The sequence below is a fragment of the Nipponia nippon genome, unplaced genomic scaffold, assembly GCF_047370975.1.
Source record: "Nipponia nippon isolate SJK-2023a ecotype South Korea unplaced genomic scaffold, ASM4737097v1 scaffold_32, whole genome shotgun sequence".
Classification (NCBI taxonomy): Eukaryota; Metazoa; Chordata; class Aves; order Pelecaniformes; family Threskiornithidae; genus Nipponia; species Nipponia nippon.
The window spans coordinates 5791401-5809206 of record NW_028262350.1 but is presented as its reverse complement, the minus strand read 5'-3'; the positions used below and the strand labels follow the sequence as shown (position 1 = coordinate 5809206).

At 64.0% G+C, this 17806-nt stretch overlaps 1 protein-coding gene across 3 annotated transcripts; it reads right to left on the bottom strand.

Moving 5' to 3' along the window:
• Positions 1-705: 705 nt before the first annotated feature.
• PLCD3 (phospholipase C delta 3) lies at positions 706-13982 on the bottom strand. 3 transcript variants are annotated; one of them, XM_087770024.1, is made up of 16 exons: positions 13736-13982; positions 10381-10542; positions 9059-9287; positions 8834-8963; positions 8098-8323; positions 7219-7420; positions 6984-7128; positions 6750-6902; positions 6519-6689; positions 6228-6263; positions 5397-5556; positions 4367-4483; positions 4139-4287; positions 3396-3531; positions 1477-1626; positions 706-1396 (listed from the first exon to the last, which is right to left on the bottom strand). In XM_087770024.1, the coding sequence occupies exons 1-16, from the start codon at positions 13836-13838 to the stop codon at positions 1308-1310; spliced, it is 2358 nt and encodes a 785-aa protein (XP_087626150.1). In that variant the 5' UTR covers positions 13839-13982; the 3' UTR covers positions 706-1307. The 3 variants fall into 3 exon arrangements, with proteins under 3 accessions (XP_087626150.1, XP_087626152.1, XP_087626151.1); XM_087770026.1 differs by having other exon boundaries at positions 6519-6674; XM_087770025.1 differs by having other exon boundaries at positions 6519-6671.
• Positions 13983-17806: the final 3824 nt, after the last annotated feature.

Below are 17806 nucleotides of genomic sequence, written 5' to 3'. Positions count from 1 at the left end.
CACCCCGGTGCCTCTTCCACCAGGCTCGTTGTCTTGTGCTATGGGAACCTCCGAGGTAAAGGAAATGTTTTCTTACATGGAAAACCTTTATCCCATCAAGATATCTTGGGAAACAAGCGCCCGGGCAGCCTGCCACCTCCCGCTGGGACATGAGCCGTGTCCATGAAGAGCTCTGAGATGCTCCTGCCCTCCCAGCCAAAGGTTTCCAAAGCTGCACGCCAAGGCCAAGACCCCATCTATGCACTCCCACGCCTCCCTGGCCCTCTGTGCCCCCGGCGTGCCCCGTGGCACGCCACGGACCCCGAGGGGCTTTGCCCACCCTGGCCTGGACCTGCAGGGCCTCGGTGGGGGACCAGGAGCTCATCATGTCCCTCCCTGGCAGCGCCATCACATCCCCCCTGCTCGGGATCCTCTGTCACCTATGCAAGTACCTCTGTGTCCCCTCCTGTGTCCCCCGTGTCCTGGGCTGGGGGAGGCTGGCTGTGGGTGGGGGGTGTCTGGCGGGACCCTCCCCGTCCCCGTGGCAGTTCTGAGGGCTGCTCCAACAACCCCCCCCCGGCCCCCATGGGTGCAGCACCCACGGCTGCTTGGCAGCTCCCCGGGGCAGTGCTGCGTTTGGGGAGGGGGCTTCAGCCCTTATCCCCCCGGCGTCTCCCCCCTGCCCACCCAGCGGGCCCCGGGAGGTGACAGGGATACCGGGACAGGTTCTGTTAAAATAAAACCTTTATTTGACTGGCTTGACACCAGGGTATGAATCTGCGACCGGTGCTGGAGCAGGGGTCGGGAACGTGGCTGGCAGCCAGGTGAAGCCTTGACGCCGTGGGCGCGATGCGGCACGTGGTGGCAGGGTCCCTCGGGGACGGCACGGTGGCAGGGTCCCCTTGGGGACCCCATGGTGATGGCGCTGTCCCTGCAGCCCAAGGCGGGGCTGGGATTGAGCGTGGCTGGTGATGGTGAAGCTCAGGGGTTGCTGTCACCCATCCCGGGGCTGTGCTGGGCATTCGATGGCCTGGCCACCCCATCCTGGTTGTCACAGTGTCCCTGTCCCCTCGCGGTCCCAGCCAGGGAGGGGAGGAGTGGGGCACGCGGGCCAGCAGATGGGGTGGCACTACGGGACATGGCGGGGGTCCCCTACACCCTTGGGTCCCCCAACCAGCCCTGCTGTCACCGTGGCCAGGCGAGCAGTGTCCCCAGGCTGTCCCCACACAGGGAGTGGGGTGTCTCTGGCACAGGAGCCCACCCCATGGAGGACCATGTTGTCCCCCCCACGGGGACACGATGTCCCTGCTGCCGGGACGGCGGGGACCTCACAGGCTCTTGCATCGAACGTGCACGAAGAGCGTGGCGGGGGACAGGGACGCCCCGTCCTTGGAGAGCAGATGGATGTGACGATACCCTGGGGACACAGATGGCGGCTGAGCGGGTGGCGGGGCACCGTCCCCGTCCCTGGGGGCAGTGCGGGGGGCACCCACCCACCTTCCCTCATGCTGGCCAGGGGCAGGGTGAACTGCCCCACGAAGTCATTGCAGGAGGTGCTGTCGTAATCCTCCACCACGAAGCGCACCAGGGCCAGCTCGGGCGCCCGCAGCTGGAAGCTCAGCGTCTCCTCCCAGCGCGGGTTGAAGCCTACGGCACCAAGACAGGGGGTGGGCACTGCCACCGCAGCCACCGCGGCCACCCGCCACCCCGGATGCAGGGACCGGCTTGACCCACCAGCGTGCTCGCCCCTGCCCCCGCTTAGCTGCCATCCTGCACTGGGGTATGTGGGGATGGGGGCAGACTCGGGGAGTGGGAGTGATACTGGGGCCAGGCTGGGCTATATTGGGGGAATGGGGGTCATACTGGGGCCGTGATGGGGTATACTGGGGAAACAGGGATCGTAGTGGGGCTGTGACAAGCTATACTGGGGAAACAGGGATCATACTGGGGCTGGGCTGGGCTATACTGGGGGAACGGGGGTCATACTGTGTCCGGGCTGGGGTATACTGGTTGAATGGGGGTCATACTGAGGCCATAATGGGGTATACTGGGGGAACAGGGGTCATACTGGGGCCGTGGTGGGCTATACTGGGAGAATGGAGGTCATACTGTTGCTGGGCTGGGCTATACTGGGGGAATGGGGGTGATATTGGGGCCTGACTGGATTATACTAGGGGAATGGAGGTCATACTGGGGTCAGGCTGGGCTATACTGGGGGGATGGGGGTGACAATGGGACTGGGCTGGGCTATGCTGGGGGAATGGGGGTCATACTGGGACTGTGATGGGGTATACTGGGGAATGGGGGTCATATTGGGACCGTGATGGGCTATACTGGGGCAACAGGGATCATACTGGGGCTGGGCTGGGCTATACTCGTTGAATGGGGGGTCATACTGGGGCTGTGATGGGGTATACTGGGTGAATGAGGGTCATACTGGGGCTGGGCTGGACTATACTGGGGGAATGGTGGTTATACTGGGGCCATGATGGAGTATACTGGAGGAATGGGGGTCATACTGGGACGGTGATGGGCTCTACTTGGGGAGCAGGGGTCACACTGGGCTTGGGCTGGGTGGACTGGAGTGCAGGAGGGAGCAGCACTGGGGAGAACTGGGACGTGCTGGGGCCCTGCCACTGGGGATCAGGCTGTGCTGGGGATGCGGCACTGAGGGACTGGGGTGCACTGGGGGGACTGGGATGTCCCAGGCACCGGCTCAACTGGGGTGGGGCACAGGGGGCAGCGGGTGCCTGGGCTATTGGGTGCCCGAGGGCTCTGCCACCCCCCGGGGTCAGGGTGCCCGGGGTGCTGGGTGCCTTGGGGTGTCCCTGAGGATCAGGGTGCCCTACGGTGTGCCCGGGGATTAGGGTGCCTTGGGGAGCCCCTAGGGACCAGGTGCCCTGGGGTCCCTTGGGGATCAGGGTGCCCTGGGGTGTCCCCAGGGATCAGGGTGCCCTGGGACGTCCCTGGGGACCAAGTGCCCTGGGGTGCCCCTGAGGACTGGGTGTCCTGGGGTGTCCCCGGGGATGGGGGTGTCCCCAAGGATCAGGGTGCCCTGGAGTGTCCATGAGGACTGGGTGCCCTGGGGTTTCCCAGGGATCAGGGTGTCCCTGGGGACCAAGTGCCCTGGGGCACCCCTGAGGACTGGGTGCCCTGGGGTTTCCCAGGGATCCAGGTGCCCTGGGACGTCGCTGGGGACCAGGTGTCCTGGGGTGTCCCCGGGGATGGGGGTGTCCCCAAGGATCAGGGTGCCCTGGAGTGTCCATGAGGACTGGGTGCCCTGGGGTTTCTCAGGGATTAGGGTGCCCTGGGGTGTCCCTGGGGACCAGGTGTCCTGGGGTGCCCCTGAGGACTGGGTGCCCTGGGGTGTCCCTGGGGACCGGTGGCCAGGCCGCGGTGGCCCGGCGGGCGCTCACCGTTGTTGAGCTTGTGGCGGGTCTGCTGCCTGCTGCAGTCGGCCGGGACGCCGTGGATCTCCACCCGCACGAAGGGGTCCACGATGGAGCTCCCCTTCTCCCTGTTCAGCTTGGGCAGCTGCTGCGCCGTGATCACCTGGGGGCAGAGGGTGCTGGGGGGACGCGGGGTGGCGGGTCCCAGGAGAGGGGACGTGGGTGGCACATGGCTGGGTGGGGGGACAGGGCTGGTGCCCCCAGAAGGGACACAGGTGGCACCCGGCCAGGAGCAGGGATGGGGTGGGGAGGAGGGAGGTGGGTGGTGCCATCCAGGAGAAGGGACATGGGTGGCACATGGCTGGGTGCAGGGTCAGGGCTGATGTCCCCAGGAGAAGGGACATGGGTGGCACTTGGCCAGGCATGGGAATGTGGTCAGTGTCACCCAGGAGTAGGGACACGGATGGTACCCAAGCAGATGTGAGGACAGGTCAGTGTGCCCAGGAGAAGAGAGGTTGGTGGCACCCAGGTGGGTGTGGAGTTGGTGTCACCAAGGAGAAGGGACATGGGTGGCACCTGGCTGGACATGGGGTTGGTGTCACCCAGAAGGGACATGGGTGGCACCTGGTTGGGTGTGGGGTTGGCATCACCTGGGAAAAGGGATTCAGGTGGCACCTGGCCAGGCATGGGAATGTCACGGGTGTCACCCAGCAGGGAGGCGGGTGGCACCCACCCAGGCGTGGGGCCGGGGGGGAGCGGGGTGCCCTCACCCTGATGTGCAGCGCCAGGCAGCGCGGCCCCTCTCCGGGGGGGCTGCGCAGGCAGGGGGGCTTCAGCACGTAGCCACAGCACCCATTGCCCAGGAACCGCCCGGCGTTCAGGTCCATCTCGTAGCCCGGCGTCTGGAAGTTGAGGGCCACTGTGGGGACAGGGGGAGGGGGTGTCAGGGTGGGGGGTGCCAGGTCCTGGGGTGTCCCCCAGGGGCCGTGGGGTCTCACCCAGCTGGCATCCGACGTTCCACATCTCCTGGGGGTTGTAGTTGGAGGAGTTCATCTTCAGCCCCAGCGGGTAGACGCGGCTGAGCTGCCGGGCGTTGTACCGGACCAGCGCCGGGCCTGGGGAGGGAATGGCTGAGCGGGGCCGCTGCACCCATGGGTGCCGGTGCAGGGCCCTGCCAGCGAGTGACAGTGTCCTGCCTGCACCCGTGTGCCTGGGGACACAGAGGGAGCCTGCCCGGCTGGGTGGACCCAAAGCCTGAAACGTGACCCGAACCCTGAAAGCGGACCCTGAGGTTCAGACCCCAACCCTTGTCCTTGACCCTGGACCTTGACCTTGGACCCCTGACCCTGACCTCAGACCCTGGATGCTGCCCCAGATCTTAATCCAAGCCCTGGACCCCAGACCCTGACCCTGGATCCTGACCTTGACCCCACACCTTGACTTTAGACCCCAGACTCTGACCCTGGACCTTGACCCTGAATCCCAGACCCTGATCCCAGATCCTGACCCTAGACCTCAGACTCCAAACCCCAGACCCTGGACCCCAGACCCCAGCCCTGATCCCAGATCCTGACCCTGGACGCCAGACCTTGACCCTGGATGCCAGACCCCGGACACTGACTCAGATCTTAATCTCAGCCCTGGACCCCAAGCCCTGACTCCAGACCCTGACCTCAGATCCTGACCCTGGACCCTGGACCCAAACCCCAGACCTTGACTCCAGACCTCAGTCCCTGGACCCTGATCCAGATCTTAATCCCAGCCCCAGGCCCCAGACCTGACCCTGGGCCCAGATGCCACATCCCAGACCCTGACCCCAGAGCCTGATCCTGGACCCTTGACCCTCACCCTGGCCTCTGGCCTCAGACCCTGACACCAGAGCCAAGCAGTCTGGCCAAGGCCAGCGCACCCCCAACCACCACCCATGGAGCCACCCCGGTGACCAAGCCCGTTGGTCTCAGCCCCATCCTGCACCCCAGTGAGGTCAGGAGCATGGAGCCACCCTGGCCCCGTCCCTGTCACTCTCACCCGCCTCCTTGATGAGCTTCCGAGCCTTCCTCTCACTGAAGGAGGACATCTCGCAGGGCCGGGGGTGGCGCAGGGCATGGGCCAGGCCGGGGAAGGGGACAGCCTGGCAGTACACTACCACAGCCGACAGCTCTGGGGCCACTTGTGATGCGTCCTTGGCCTGCGGGAGTCACCGTGGTGTCAGGGCCACACTGGCTCTGGTGGCCCCCACCTGCCTGAGGGTCTACAGACCCCCCTACCCTGCTAGTGCTGAGCACTGAGACCCCTAAGGCCATGGAGACCCCCAAAGTGATGGAGAACCTGAGGCAATGGAGACCCCAAAGCGATGGAGAAACTGAGGCAATGGAGCAACGGACCCTGAGATGATGGAGAACCCAAGCAGGTTGAGACCCTGAGGTCATGGAGAACCCAAGGTGATGGACAACCCAAGATGTTAGAGACCCCAAGGTGATGGAGACCCTGAAGTGATGGAGAACCCAAGATGATGGAGAACTTGAAGTGACAGAGACCTCAAGGTGATGGAGACCCTGAGGTGATGGAGAACTGAGGCAATGCAGAACACCCCCCCAAGGCAATGGAGACCCCGAGGGGTCACCCTAGAGGTGATGGAGACCCCAAAGTGATGGAGACCCAAGGTCATGGAGTTCGCGAGGTGATGGAGACCCCGAGGTGATAGAGACCCCAGAAATGGAGCACCCAGCCCAATGGGGGAGGAGGGCGGCACAGCCGAGGAGTCCCCAAGCTCAGTCCCCTCTGCGAGGCAGTGACAGCCACTCGCCGCCCCTGCGGTACCCAACCTGTCATCCCACCCAGCTCCATCACACAACCCACCTGCAGAGGTTTGATCTCCTGCAGCGACTGCAGCGACTGGAAGAGGAGAGAGCAGGGCTGCATCGGGGGATGCTGGCAGTGCTGACCTGCCCCAGGCCCCAGCACCGCTGGGACACGGTGGCCCCATGGCACTGCCGGCATGCCGTGGTCCTCCAGGACCACCAGGATACCATTGTCCCCCAACACCACCGGGATGCTGTGGTCCTCAAGGACCACCAGGACGCTATGGTCCACCAGCACCACCAGGATACCATGGTCCTCTGGCACCATAGCCCTGGGAGAGCCCCTCACCCGCCGGCTGCTTCTCTCCTGCAGCTTCTCATCCTCTTCCTCTTCCTCCTCCTCCTCTTCCTCCTCCTCGGGGTCCGGAAGGGAGGTGACACCCCGGGGCTCGTGCCATGGCTCTGGGAGCTTCTTGCCCTTCACCAGGACCTTCCCCTTCAACTGCTGCGGGAGGAAGGGCTGAGCTCAGGGCTCGGAGGGGACTTGGGGACACCATGGTGGGCGGGCAGGTGGCCTTACCTCCGGGGATGGGAGGTCATGGGGGTCCTGTCCCTCCAGCGGCTGCGTCAGCAGCATGTCCCCCAGGATGGCCTTCATGTGCCGGGCCATGGTGGCCTGCTGCTCCAGCCCACAGTGGTTCTCCAGGGACAGGATGACGGGGTAGGGCGATTGCTGGGGACGGGGACAGGCAGCACTCAGCACCTGGCACCCAGCACCCAGAACCCGTCCCAGGGCTGCCGGCACCTGGTTCACCTTGAAGGCGTAGTCACGGATGCTCTCAATGACATCACGGAAGAGGATTTTGGAGGTGAGCGTGTGGCCATGGTAGACGATGGGTTCCCCGTCAGAGCCCTCCCAGCAGTCCAGCTCCACGCAACGGCATCCCGCCATCAGCGCCCTGACATCAGCGGATGAGTCCCTGCACTGCCCTGGCACCCTTGAACCATGGGACCATGCGGGCATGGAGCATCTGAGCAGGGGCACCCACCTGACATAGGCTTCGGTGCTGCTGGTGCCACCGATCTGGTTGCGGGTCAGGTAGGTGTTGTGGGAGGAGGAGATGAAGTAGTGGCACAGGGGCTGGCTCATGTCCTGGTGCACCTTGGTGTGCTCCTGGTTGAGGATGTCACCAGCAGCCGAGAGGAGGTACATCATGAAGCCATCCAGCATCATCAGGTCCTGCTGCCTGGCTGCAGGACACAGTGGCGGGGTGTCGCAGAGGACTGGCATGCTGCTGGCAGGGTGGCACCCTGGGGACTGTCCCCACCTGGATGTCCCCTGTCTCCCAGCAGTGTCATGTTCACCCCAGACCTGGCACTGTGGCACCCAGGGGATGTGGAAGTCCTCTTGGTGTCCCATCTCCACCCTGATGTCCCCCATCCTGCTAGTGCCACATCTACCCTAGGGGCACTACTGTGATACCCAAGAGACACGGAGGACCTTCATCCCCACCATGATGTCCCCTGTCCTCCTAGCGCCATGTTCACCCTGGACCTGCCATGATGGGACGCAAGTGACATAGAGGTCCCCTGGCAGTGTCATATGCATGCTAGGGCTGGCACTGCATCACCCAGGAGACATGGAGGTCCACCTACTGTCCATCCCCACCTTCACATCCCCTGTCCCCACAGTGCCACATCCACCAGGGACCAGCAAGGCCACATGTTGGACTGTTGACACCCGGTGCCACCCTGGGGAAGGGACACAAGGCATGGAGGACCCCATACCAGCTTGGGGGAGTGACACCACTAAGCAGAGCCCCATCCCCACACCATCCATGACGTCCCTTGGCTCCAGCAGTGCCCATCCCATCATCCCACCATCCCACCATCCCACCACCACCCAAGCTGGCTGTCCTCAGCCCTACCCTTCTCGTTGAGCTCGTAGGCGCGGATGACGGCGCGGGCCTGGCGCAAGCTCGCGTCCTCGCCCTGATCCCGTAGGAAATCCCGCAGCTCCTCGGCCGACAGGACACGGTCCTCGCCCGAGTAACGCCCAAAAAGCTCCTCCAGCTCCGGCCGCCGCAGCAGCCGTCGGCAGAACTCCTCCACCTCCCGGCCCTCCAGCCGCTCGTTGCCCGAGTGGTCGCACTCCTGAAGGGACCGCAGCCCAACCTTGGGACCGTCCCCTGCCCATGGGGAGGGGGTACGGCGACCCCCCTGCCTCATCCTGCCTGTCCCTTGGGGTTGGCAGCGTGTGTGATGAGTTTGGGCGGGCTCAGCTACTGGTATGAGGGGTCAGGGATGGATTGTGCCTAGGGGAGTGCAGGGGCATGTCCCCTCTCTCCCCCCACCCATAGCCCTCTGACCCTCCAGTCTGGGAGCAGAGCACCATGCCTCAGTTTCCCCAAGTGGAAAGGGACTTTGGGAGATGCCCATGGGGGGAAAATGTCACACCTTGGGGACCCACAGAGCAGTGAGGGGACAGCTCACTCCACCCCATCATGAGCAGGAGTTCATGGACCCAACCATTGGTGATGGTGCGTGGCTTTGGGTGTGACGAGTTTGACAGTTCTGTGCACTTGGGAAGGCAGGAAAGGGGCCAGCATCCCCTCCCAGTGACAACGGCAGGGGACAGCAGGTCACAGAGCATAGGACGGGTACCTTGAAGAGCTTGTAAGCGTAGACATCATCCATGTCAATGTTGATCATCCTCAGCATGCTCTTCACCTCCCGGAAGGACATCTTGTTGTCCTTGTTCCTGTCTGCTCGCTGCAGGACCCCGTGGATCCAGCTATGTGGGGGTAAGGAAACCAGCCGGTGTCACCCCCATGCCCCACAGCCGTCCCCAACCTGTCCCCAAGCCCCCATAGCTCTGACAAAGGATATTGGTCAAGCTTCTCTGGTTGACTCATGGCTTGCAGCCGCCCCATCAGCTTGGTGAGTCCTTGCACCCAGTGGCGGGCATCTTCCTCGCCCCGGGCGGCCAGGTCGAGGTTCTTGCGCTTGCCCTTGAAGACGAGGGTGAAGCAGTGCCGCTCGGGGAAGGCGGCACCGTACTTGCGTAGACCCTCTGACTGGTGTCCCTCGCGCACCCCCTCGATGTGCATCACCGAGACTGCAGGGACACGTGCGGTGATGGGGCCACCCCGGGGATGGAGGTGGTCCCTCGGCATTTCCCCCACCCATGAGCATCCTGCAAGGCATCCTGGCTGCTGGTGGACTCCCTATGTGTCCCCAGGGGCACCCCAGGGGACCAGGGCTCAGCTCCTGTTGATGCCGCAGCTGGGCTTAACCCACTAATCCCAGGCGAGACAGGAGCCGTGGCCACTGTCCCCTGCGGGGATGGGGACGGGGACGCCGGTGGGGGATGGAGCTGTCTTGCAGTGGTGCCAGCTCCGGGCACCCATCCCAGATGAGAGGGTGGAAAGAGATGGGTGACACCAGGGAGTGGGGACAGAGTCTGGCCGGGATGGAGATGGGACCTCGTGCTGGTCCCAAGGGGGACGGGGAAGGGTGTGGGCTCTGGGGGCTCAGCCTGGGGTGCACTGGGAGGCACTGGGTGCACTGGGATGTAATGGGATGCACTGGGTGCACTGGGAAGCACTAGGAGGCACTGGGGTGCAGTGGGTTGGGGTCCAGGTCCTGGGTGGGGGTCCACATCTCGGGTCAGGTGGGTCCCAGGCTGGGGGTGCAGGTCCTGGATTGGGGTCTGGGTTCTGGGTGAGGGTCTGGGACCTGAGTGGGGTCCGGGTCCCAGGTCAGGCTCTGGGTGGGGGTCTGGGTCCTGGATTGGGATCTGGGTCCCAGGTGGGGGTTTGGGTCCTGGGTGGGAGTCTGGGACCCAGTGGGGTCTGGGTGGGGGTCCAGGTCCTGGGTGGAGACCTGGGTCCTGGGTTGGGATTTGGGTCCTGGATTGGGGTCTGGGTCCCAGATGCGGGTCCAGGTGAGGATCTGGGTCCCAGGCTGGGTCCTGGGTCCTGGGTGGGGGTCCAGGTCCTCGGCGGGGTCTGGGTCCCGGGTTGGGATATGGTTCCTGGGTGGGGTCTAGGTCATGGGTGGGGGTCTGGGTCCCGGCTCATGCCCAGGTCCCCACGGGCAGGTTTGGGGCACTGTCCAGGTCCCAACCCCTCCCTGCAGCTCGAGGCTGTGCAGGACGTGGTCCAGGGTCCCCGAGCCCCCAGGGGAGGGTCCCCAGCGCCAGCACTCACAGCTCTGCTGGGAGCGAGCGTGCCCGAAGCCCCCCTCGAAGCAGACGGTCGCCCCATCCTCCTGCAGGCGGAAGAGCCGCTCCCTGGGCACCCCCCGGGACTTGATCTTCCGGAGCAGGGAGCCCCGCAGCATCCGCTGGATGTCCTCGTCCTCCGTCAGGCCTGCGGGGGACCAGGCCGTGGGCACCCTGTGCAGCTACTGGGGGGGCACTGGGTGGTACTGAAGGCTCTGAGGGTCTACTGGGGGTACTGGGTGGGAGTGAGGGGGGCTCGGTGCACATCTGTATGCACACCTGCATATGTACACCCCTGCACATCTGATGGGATGGGGTGGGGTGGGGTGGGGTGGGGTGGGATGGCATGGCATGGCATGGCATGGCATGGCATGGCATGGCATGGCATGGGACAGACAGGACAGGACAGATGGGACAGGACAGACATGATGCGATGGGATGGGACAGGATGGGATGGGACAGCACAGCATGGGACAGGATGGAGGGATGGGACGGGACAGGACGGGATGGAATGGCATGGGACAGATGGGACAGGACAGATGTGATGGGAAAGGGTGGGATGGGATGGGACGGGACAGGACGGGACAGGACGGGACGGGACGGGATGGGATGGGATGGGACAGAACAGAATGGCATGGCATGGACAGGATGGAGGGATGGGACAGGATAGGATGGGACAGACAGAAGAGGGCGATGGGATGGGATGAGGTGGGTCACATATGACAAGATGTGAGAGTACAGACGGGACATGACGGGACAAGATGGGACAGGTAGGATGGGACAGGACAGGGTGGGGCAGACAGGACCGGCTGGGACAAAGTTGGGCAGGACAAACATGACAGGATGGGACAGGACAGGATGGGACGGCACAGGACAGGGCAGGATGGGACATGATGGGACAGACAGGATGGGCCAGGAGAGATGGGATGGGATGGGATGGGATGGGATGGGATGGGATGGGATGGGATGGGATGGGACGGGATGGGATGGGATGGGATGGGACGGGACGGGATGGGACATGATGGGGCGGACATGATGGGACAGAGCAGGCAGGACAGAACGGGACGGGATGGGATGGATGGATGGACTGGGGCAGGACAGACAGGAGAGAACAGACAGGACAAGCCACTGCCATCGGGCCCCTTTGGGGCACCACGTGGCCGGTGGGGGGGACAGGGCACCGCAGCGCAGTGGCAGAGCCCTGCTCGTACAGCACAGCCCAGCTGCTAAATCCCAGCAAAGCCGCCCAAATCCCATGTGGGGAACACCGGGACGGCGCTGGCAGCGGAGGTCAGGCTGGGCACGCTGACGGGTGCCCTCGGGGGACCTACGGGCCCACACCCAGGCTCACGGCGGGGCTGGGACTTTTCCGTCTATTCTCCAAAAAGCAGTTATTTCCTCCTTTTCTGTTTTGGCAACCAGGTCTTAAGAACAGACCCAGCGCCCATGTCCCTGCTCTGGCTGGAGACGCTGCTCCTGGGCTGGGAAACGGCAGGTCTGGGGCCGAGCAGGGACATCCCGAGCCAGCCACAGCCTCAGGGACACGGCCACGGCCACCAGCTGCCACCACCTCCTGCGCGGTCACATCCTGCCCACGGTGCAGAATCCAGGGCACCTTCAGAGGGCAGATATGGACACACGGACACATGGATGCACAAGCATATGGATGCATGGATGTATGGATATGGGCACATAGATGCACGAACACACGGATGCTTGGACACACAGATGCACACAGGCACACGGGGTCGCAGGTGCACAAGTGTATGGATGCATGGACCGACGGACGCATGGACATAGGGATGCACTGAAACATGGATGCATGAATATACAGATGCAGGGATGTATGGATACAGGGATATACGGATGCAGGGATGTATGGATACATGGATATATGGATGCAGGGATGTATGGATACATGGATGCACTGATACAAGAACACATGGACAGCTGGGCATGTGGATGCATGAATGCACAAGCATACGGATGCATGGACACATGGACAGATACACGGACACATGGTTATATTGGTGCAGGGATGTATGGATACATGGATGCATTGATGCAAGGACACATGGACACCCAGGCACACGGATGCACAAGCATATGGATGCATGGACACATGGACATACGGGTGCATGGACAGAGAGATGCACCGACGCAGAGGGACATGGATGCATGGACATAGGGATGCAGGGGTGTATGGATACATAGGCACATGGATGCAAGGACAGATGGATGCATGGACGTACGGATGCACTGATGCACGGACACATGGATATACGGGAGCAGGGGTATAGGGATACATGGATGCATGGACACACAGATGCAGGGACAGATGGATGCATGGATGCACGGACACACAGGCATGTGGATGTACGGATGCACAAGCATATGGGTGCACAGACCCATGGACACACAGACACAGGGATGCACGGACACCAGACACGCAGAGCTGCAGCAGACACACGGCCACACAGCTCTGGACACACAGCCACATGCCCAAAGCCATGTGTGGGCCAGCGCAGCAGCGGGAGCAAAGCCCTCCCTCCGCGGCACGGGGCCAGCTCCTGCCCTGCCCGCTGCGCCCACGCAGGATCGGGCCCGGCCGCCCGGCAGGCGCGCCCTGACCTTCCCGGGAACCCGCTCCTCCTGCCCACGCCTCACGGGCAGCTCTGCCCCGAGCTGCTCTGGGGCCAGCGGGGCCCCGAGCCGACGGCGCTGTGGGCAGCACCGTTGTGTGGGGAAACTGAGGCGGGATGTTAGTGTCCCCAGGAGCTGGAGCCGAGCCTTGGGGACAATAAATACCCTGAGCGGCTCGACCCCGGGGGCCCACGGGAGGGCTCCTGTCACCTGTGATGTGGCCAAACCCCAGCTCCGCTGCCCCCAAACGTCTGGGGCAATACATAGATATTCTGGGGCTACCTTGGGGACCCCTCCTGGCCACGGGGACCCTTCCCTGCTGTGGGGGACCCCATCCACCTCGGGGACACTCCCTGCCATGGGGACCCCATCCCTGCTGTGGGCGACCCCATGCACCTTGGGGACACTCCTTGGCATAGGGACCCTCCTGGCCATGGGGACCTCACCCAGCCATGGGGACGTTTTCCTGCATGGGGACCCTGGCTGTCTCGGGGACCCCTCCCGGCCATGAGGGACCCTTCCCTGCCGTGGGGGGCTCCTCAGCCACCTCGGGGACCCCCGCAGCCACGGGGACCCCTCCCGGGACGCCCCCCGGCACAGCCCCCCGGGGTTTCTGCCCGGTCCCCGCCGCCCGCCCCGTCGGGTCCCCCGCTCCCCCGCTCCCGCCCCCCCGCCGCGGGACCGGCCCCGGGACTCACCCATTTTCTTCAAGGCTCTGCCGGGCCGGCGGGGGCCACCGGAGCCGTCCGACGGGGAGCGGGGCTGCTCGGCGGCGAGACGCGCCTTCCTGCCGCAGATCATGGCGCTCCCGGTGCCCCCGGTGCCCCCGGTGCCCCCGGTGCCCCCGGTGCTCCCGGTCCCGGCGCTGCTCCCGGTGCCCCCGGTGCCCCGGGCCGGTGCAACCGGGCTGGGCGGCGGCTGGAGCTGGGGCTGGGCTGGGGCTGGGCGGCCCCGCCGGGACCGGGGCCGGGCACGGGGAGGTACCGGGAGGAGCCACATTTCAGTCCCGGCGGTGTTAACCGTTTGTGGCGGCCCGGGCCGAGCCGTGGCTGCCGGCGGTGATGGGGCCGCACCGGGATGGGGCCGCACCGGGGGTCCGAGCTGCTCCGGGATGGGTTCGCGTCGGGGGCCGGGCTGCACCGGGGGTCGGTCTGCAGCGGGAAGGGGCCGGGGGCCCGGTGCGCAGCCGGTGTAACCCGAAGGGCCGGTCCGCCCCGGAACGGACCGGGGGTCCCCACCTCCCCCCGGGGGTCCTCCTGCACCGGGCACTGGCCCAGGGGACACCCCGGTCTCCGCCGGGGACCCCGCTCTGCCCGGGGGGCACGGCTGCCTGCTGCCGGTGCCACCCCGGTACCACCGGTGGGGACCCAGGGGACCCCCTCCGCCAGCCTGGGGACAGGGGGACCCAGGGGACGCCCTCTGCCATCACACCTGGGGACCCAGTCCTGCCACGCTGGCTCTGTCCCCACCGCATGGGCAGGGTGGCACCGGGGCTGAGGGGCCACAGGCAGCCAGTGGGACCCCAGGGGACCATCCCCACGGGTGGGACCCCCAGGGGACCGTCCCCACGGGTGGGACAGCAGCAGGATCCAGGCAGCAACATGAGCCGGGCAGAGAGGAGGGCAATGTCTCCGGTTAGTCCCCAGTCCCAGAGTCCCACACGTGTGTGCGGGCCTGTACGCGTGTGCGTGTGTACATCCATCTGTGTGCATGTGCGTGTGCAGCCATGTGCATGTGCGTGTGCAGCCGTGTACATGTGTATGGATATGTCTCTGTGTGCACAGGCGTGTGCATGCGTGTGTGTGTGCAGGTACGCGTCCATGTGTGTAACCGTGTACACACATGCATGTGTGTGTATGAAAGCGCACATGCATGTGTGCATGTGCAGCCACGTACATGCATATGCATGCCTGCATGAGGGTTTGTGCAGGTGCACGTGCTTGCGTGCACGTATAGTGGATATGCAGCCATGTACACGTGTACGCATGCATTTATGTGTTTGCAGACACACACAAGTGTGTGCATGTGTGCACAGCTATGTACACAGCTGCATGCGCACACCTCTGTGCAGCTGTACACCGACCTGTGCAGCTGTACCTGTGCATGTGCCCGTGCGAGCCCGTGCATGAATTTGCTCCAAATCCCGGCAATTTTACACATCCCGACCTTTCCCACAGCCACCGCTTGCTGAGGGCGGGTGGGGAGGGGACGGATGAGTGGCTGCGGGGGAAGACCCCTGTCCCCACCCTGGGGTCCCCGTACCCGCAGCCTGGCCAGGGCGATGAGTGACGGAGCAGAGGCAGAGCCAGGCTTTGATTTCAAGCCCGTAGCTGGGCACAGGGCCATGTTTTTGCAACAAGGGGTTATTTTTGACGGCCCAATGTGGCTTCTTGCAAAAATCCACTGTGCCCTGGGGGATGCAGAGGCCACTCCAGGCCTGGCTGGGCCGTGGGGACCGGGAGCCGCAGCACAGGGAGAGGAAACCGCGACCGCAGGCGGTGACTTCCCCCGGTGCCGGAGCGGTGGCGGCGCTGCCAACGGCTGTGAGCCCCAGTGTGGGACGGTGGAGCACCCGGCGGCGACGGCAGGGCAGCTGGGGCCAACATCTGGGCACCTTTGGGCAACATCTGGGCATCCTGGCTGATACCTGAGGATCCTGGGGCAACATCTGAACACCTAGAGCAACATCTGGGCACCCTGGGGCAACTTCTGGGCACCCTGGGTGGTAGCTGAGTATCCTGGACCAACATCTGGGCACCCCGGGGCAACATCTGGGCATGCCAGGTGATATCTGAGTATCCGGGAGCAACATCTGGGCACCCTGGGCAACATCTAGGCACTGCAGTTAAAGACCTGGGTGACCCATGCAACCTCTGGATGGCTGGGGCCACATATGGGCAGCCCCTTGGCTGTGTTTGGGGGGGGGGGGGGTACAGCCATCTGAATCTGTTGGGGACACGGGGACACAGGGACATTTCTCAGGGACAGCCCAGCCCAGGGCAGTGCCCCCTCCTGTTTGGGCCGAGGCTTTGACCACCCCAGGAGCTGCAAAATATCTTGAATTTACTTATGCAAAAAGTCTCTTGCTTTGCCGAAATCCCTTAGGGAAAGCAGCCGCAGCCACCCCAAAAACCCGCTTGCAACCCCATGACTGGGCTCTGCTCCGAGTCCTCTTCCTCCCGTGGGAATTGCACTGCCAGGAATTCAGCAACGGATGCACCGACCCAGTGAAATGACCGGGCTAAACGCCTCTCGCTGCAAAATCTGCAGCAAAAATAAATCCTGGTTGCAATTCCCCCTCTCCCGCAGCGTTGCTGTTTTCTACCTCCCGCGAGCGATTTGGAAGGAGCCCCATGGAAAGCAGCAACTCGCATTCCCGGCCGCTTATAGCACAGCACGTGTTCCCGTGAATCAGCGCTCGGGATTCGGGGCTGGTTTTTGCAGTGAGTCAGAGCCAGCGAGGCCCCGACGCGCCGGCCCCGAGCAGAAATCCTGAGTCAGAGCTTGGAAATGGCAGGAGGTTTAAAAAGCTTTGCTGCTTTTTTTTTTTTTTTCTTTTTTTGCTGGATCTGGAATTTATAGAGGAAATGTTTCCCTAGGGGACGTGGGGTGGCAATTAGGGGGTTGAGGAGGGGGTCCCCCCACTCGGATTTGGGCTTTGGAGGTGGGATTCAGGGGAATTCCCCAAAATGTAGGACAACGGGAGCGTGGGGTGATGCTGCAGCACGGCACGGGGCTGCTGAAAGCTGCTTTGCATCCCCCTCCCAGCAGCCAGCCCCAGGCGAGGGCCTGATCCAGGCGCGCCCCAGGGCAGCCCGTACCATCGCAGGGCCCCAGGGCACCTTGTGTCTGCAGGCCACCCATGTCCCCACGTCACCCGAGCTTCACCTCGGGGGCTCGGGGACCCCAAATTCTGCCCCTTCCTTACCACCATAATTAATAAAGTTTGATAAGAATTACAGGGACCAATTGCTCTGCTGGACCCAGCTGCCCCCCGCCCCGTGCAATGGGGCCGTGCCCCTGCCCAGTGCCCCGGTGACATTGTCCCAGCGCAGTGTCCCAGTGCCCCGGTGACATTGTCCCAGTGCCCCGGTGACATTGTCTCAGCGCAGTGTCCCAGTGCCCCAGCGCAGTGCCCCAGTGCCCCAGTGCAGTGCCCCAGCGCAGTGTCCCAGTGCAATGTCCCAGTGGATTGTCCCAGTGCCCCGGTGACATTGTCCCAGTGCAGTGTTCCAGTGTCCCAGCGCAGTGTCCCAGCGCCCCGGTGACATTGTCCCAGTGCAGTGTCCCAGTGCTCCAGTGCAGTGCCCCAGTGCAGTGTCCCAGCACAGTGTCCCAGTGCCCCAGTGCAGTGTCCCAGCGCAGTGTCCCAGTGCAATGTCCCAGTGGATTGTCCCAGTGCCCCGGTGACATTGTCCCAGTGCAGTGTTCCAGTGCCCCAGTGCAGTGTCCCAGTGCAGTGTCCCAGCACAGTGTCCCAGTGCCCCAGTGCAGTGTCCCAGTGCAGTGTCCCAGTGCAATGTCCCAGTGGATTGTCCCAGTGCCCCGGTGACATTGTCCCAGTGCAGTGTTCCAGTGTCCCAGTGCAGTGTCCCAGTGCCTCAGTGCATTGTCCCAGTGCAGTGTCCCAGTGCCCTGGTGCATTCCCCTGGGGCTCTCTGTACATGGCCCTGAGCATTGTCCCCGTCCTGGTGCATTGTCCTAGTGCATTGTCCTGATGTCACAGCCCATGATGTCCCCCTGCGTGGCCCCAGTATGCTGGATGATTG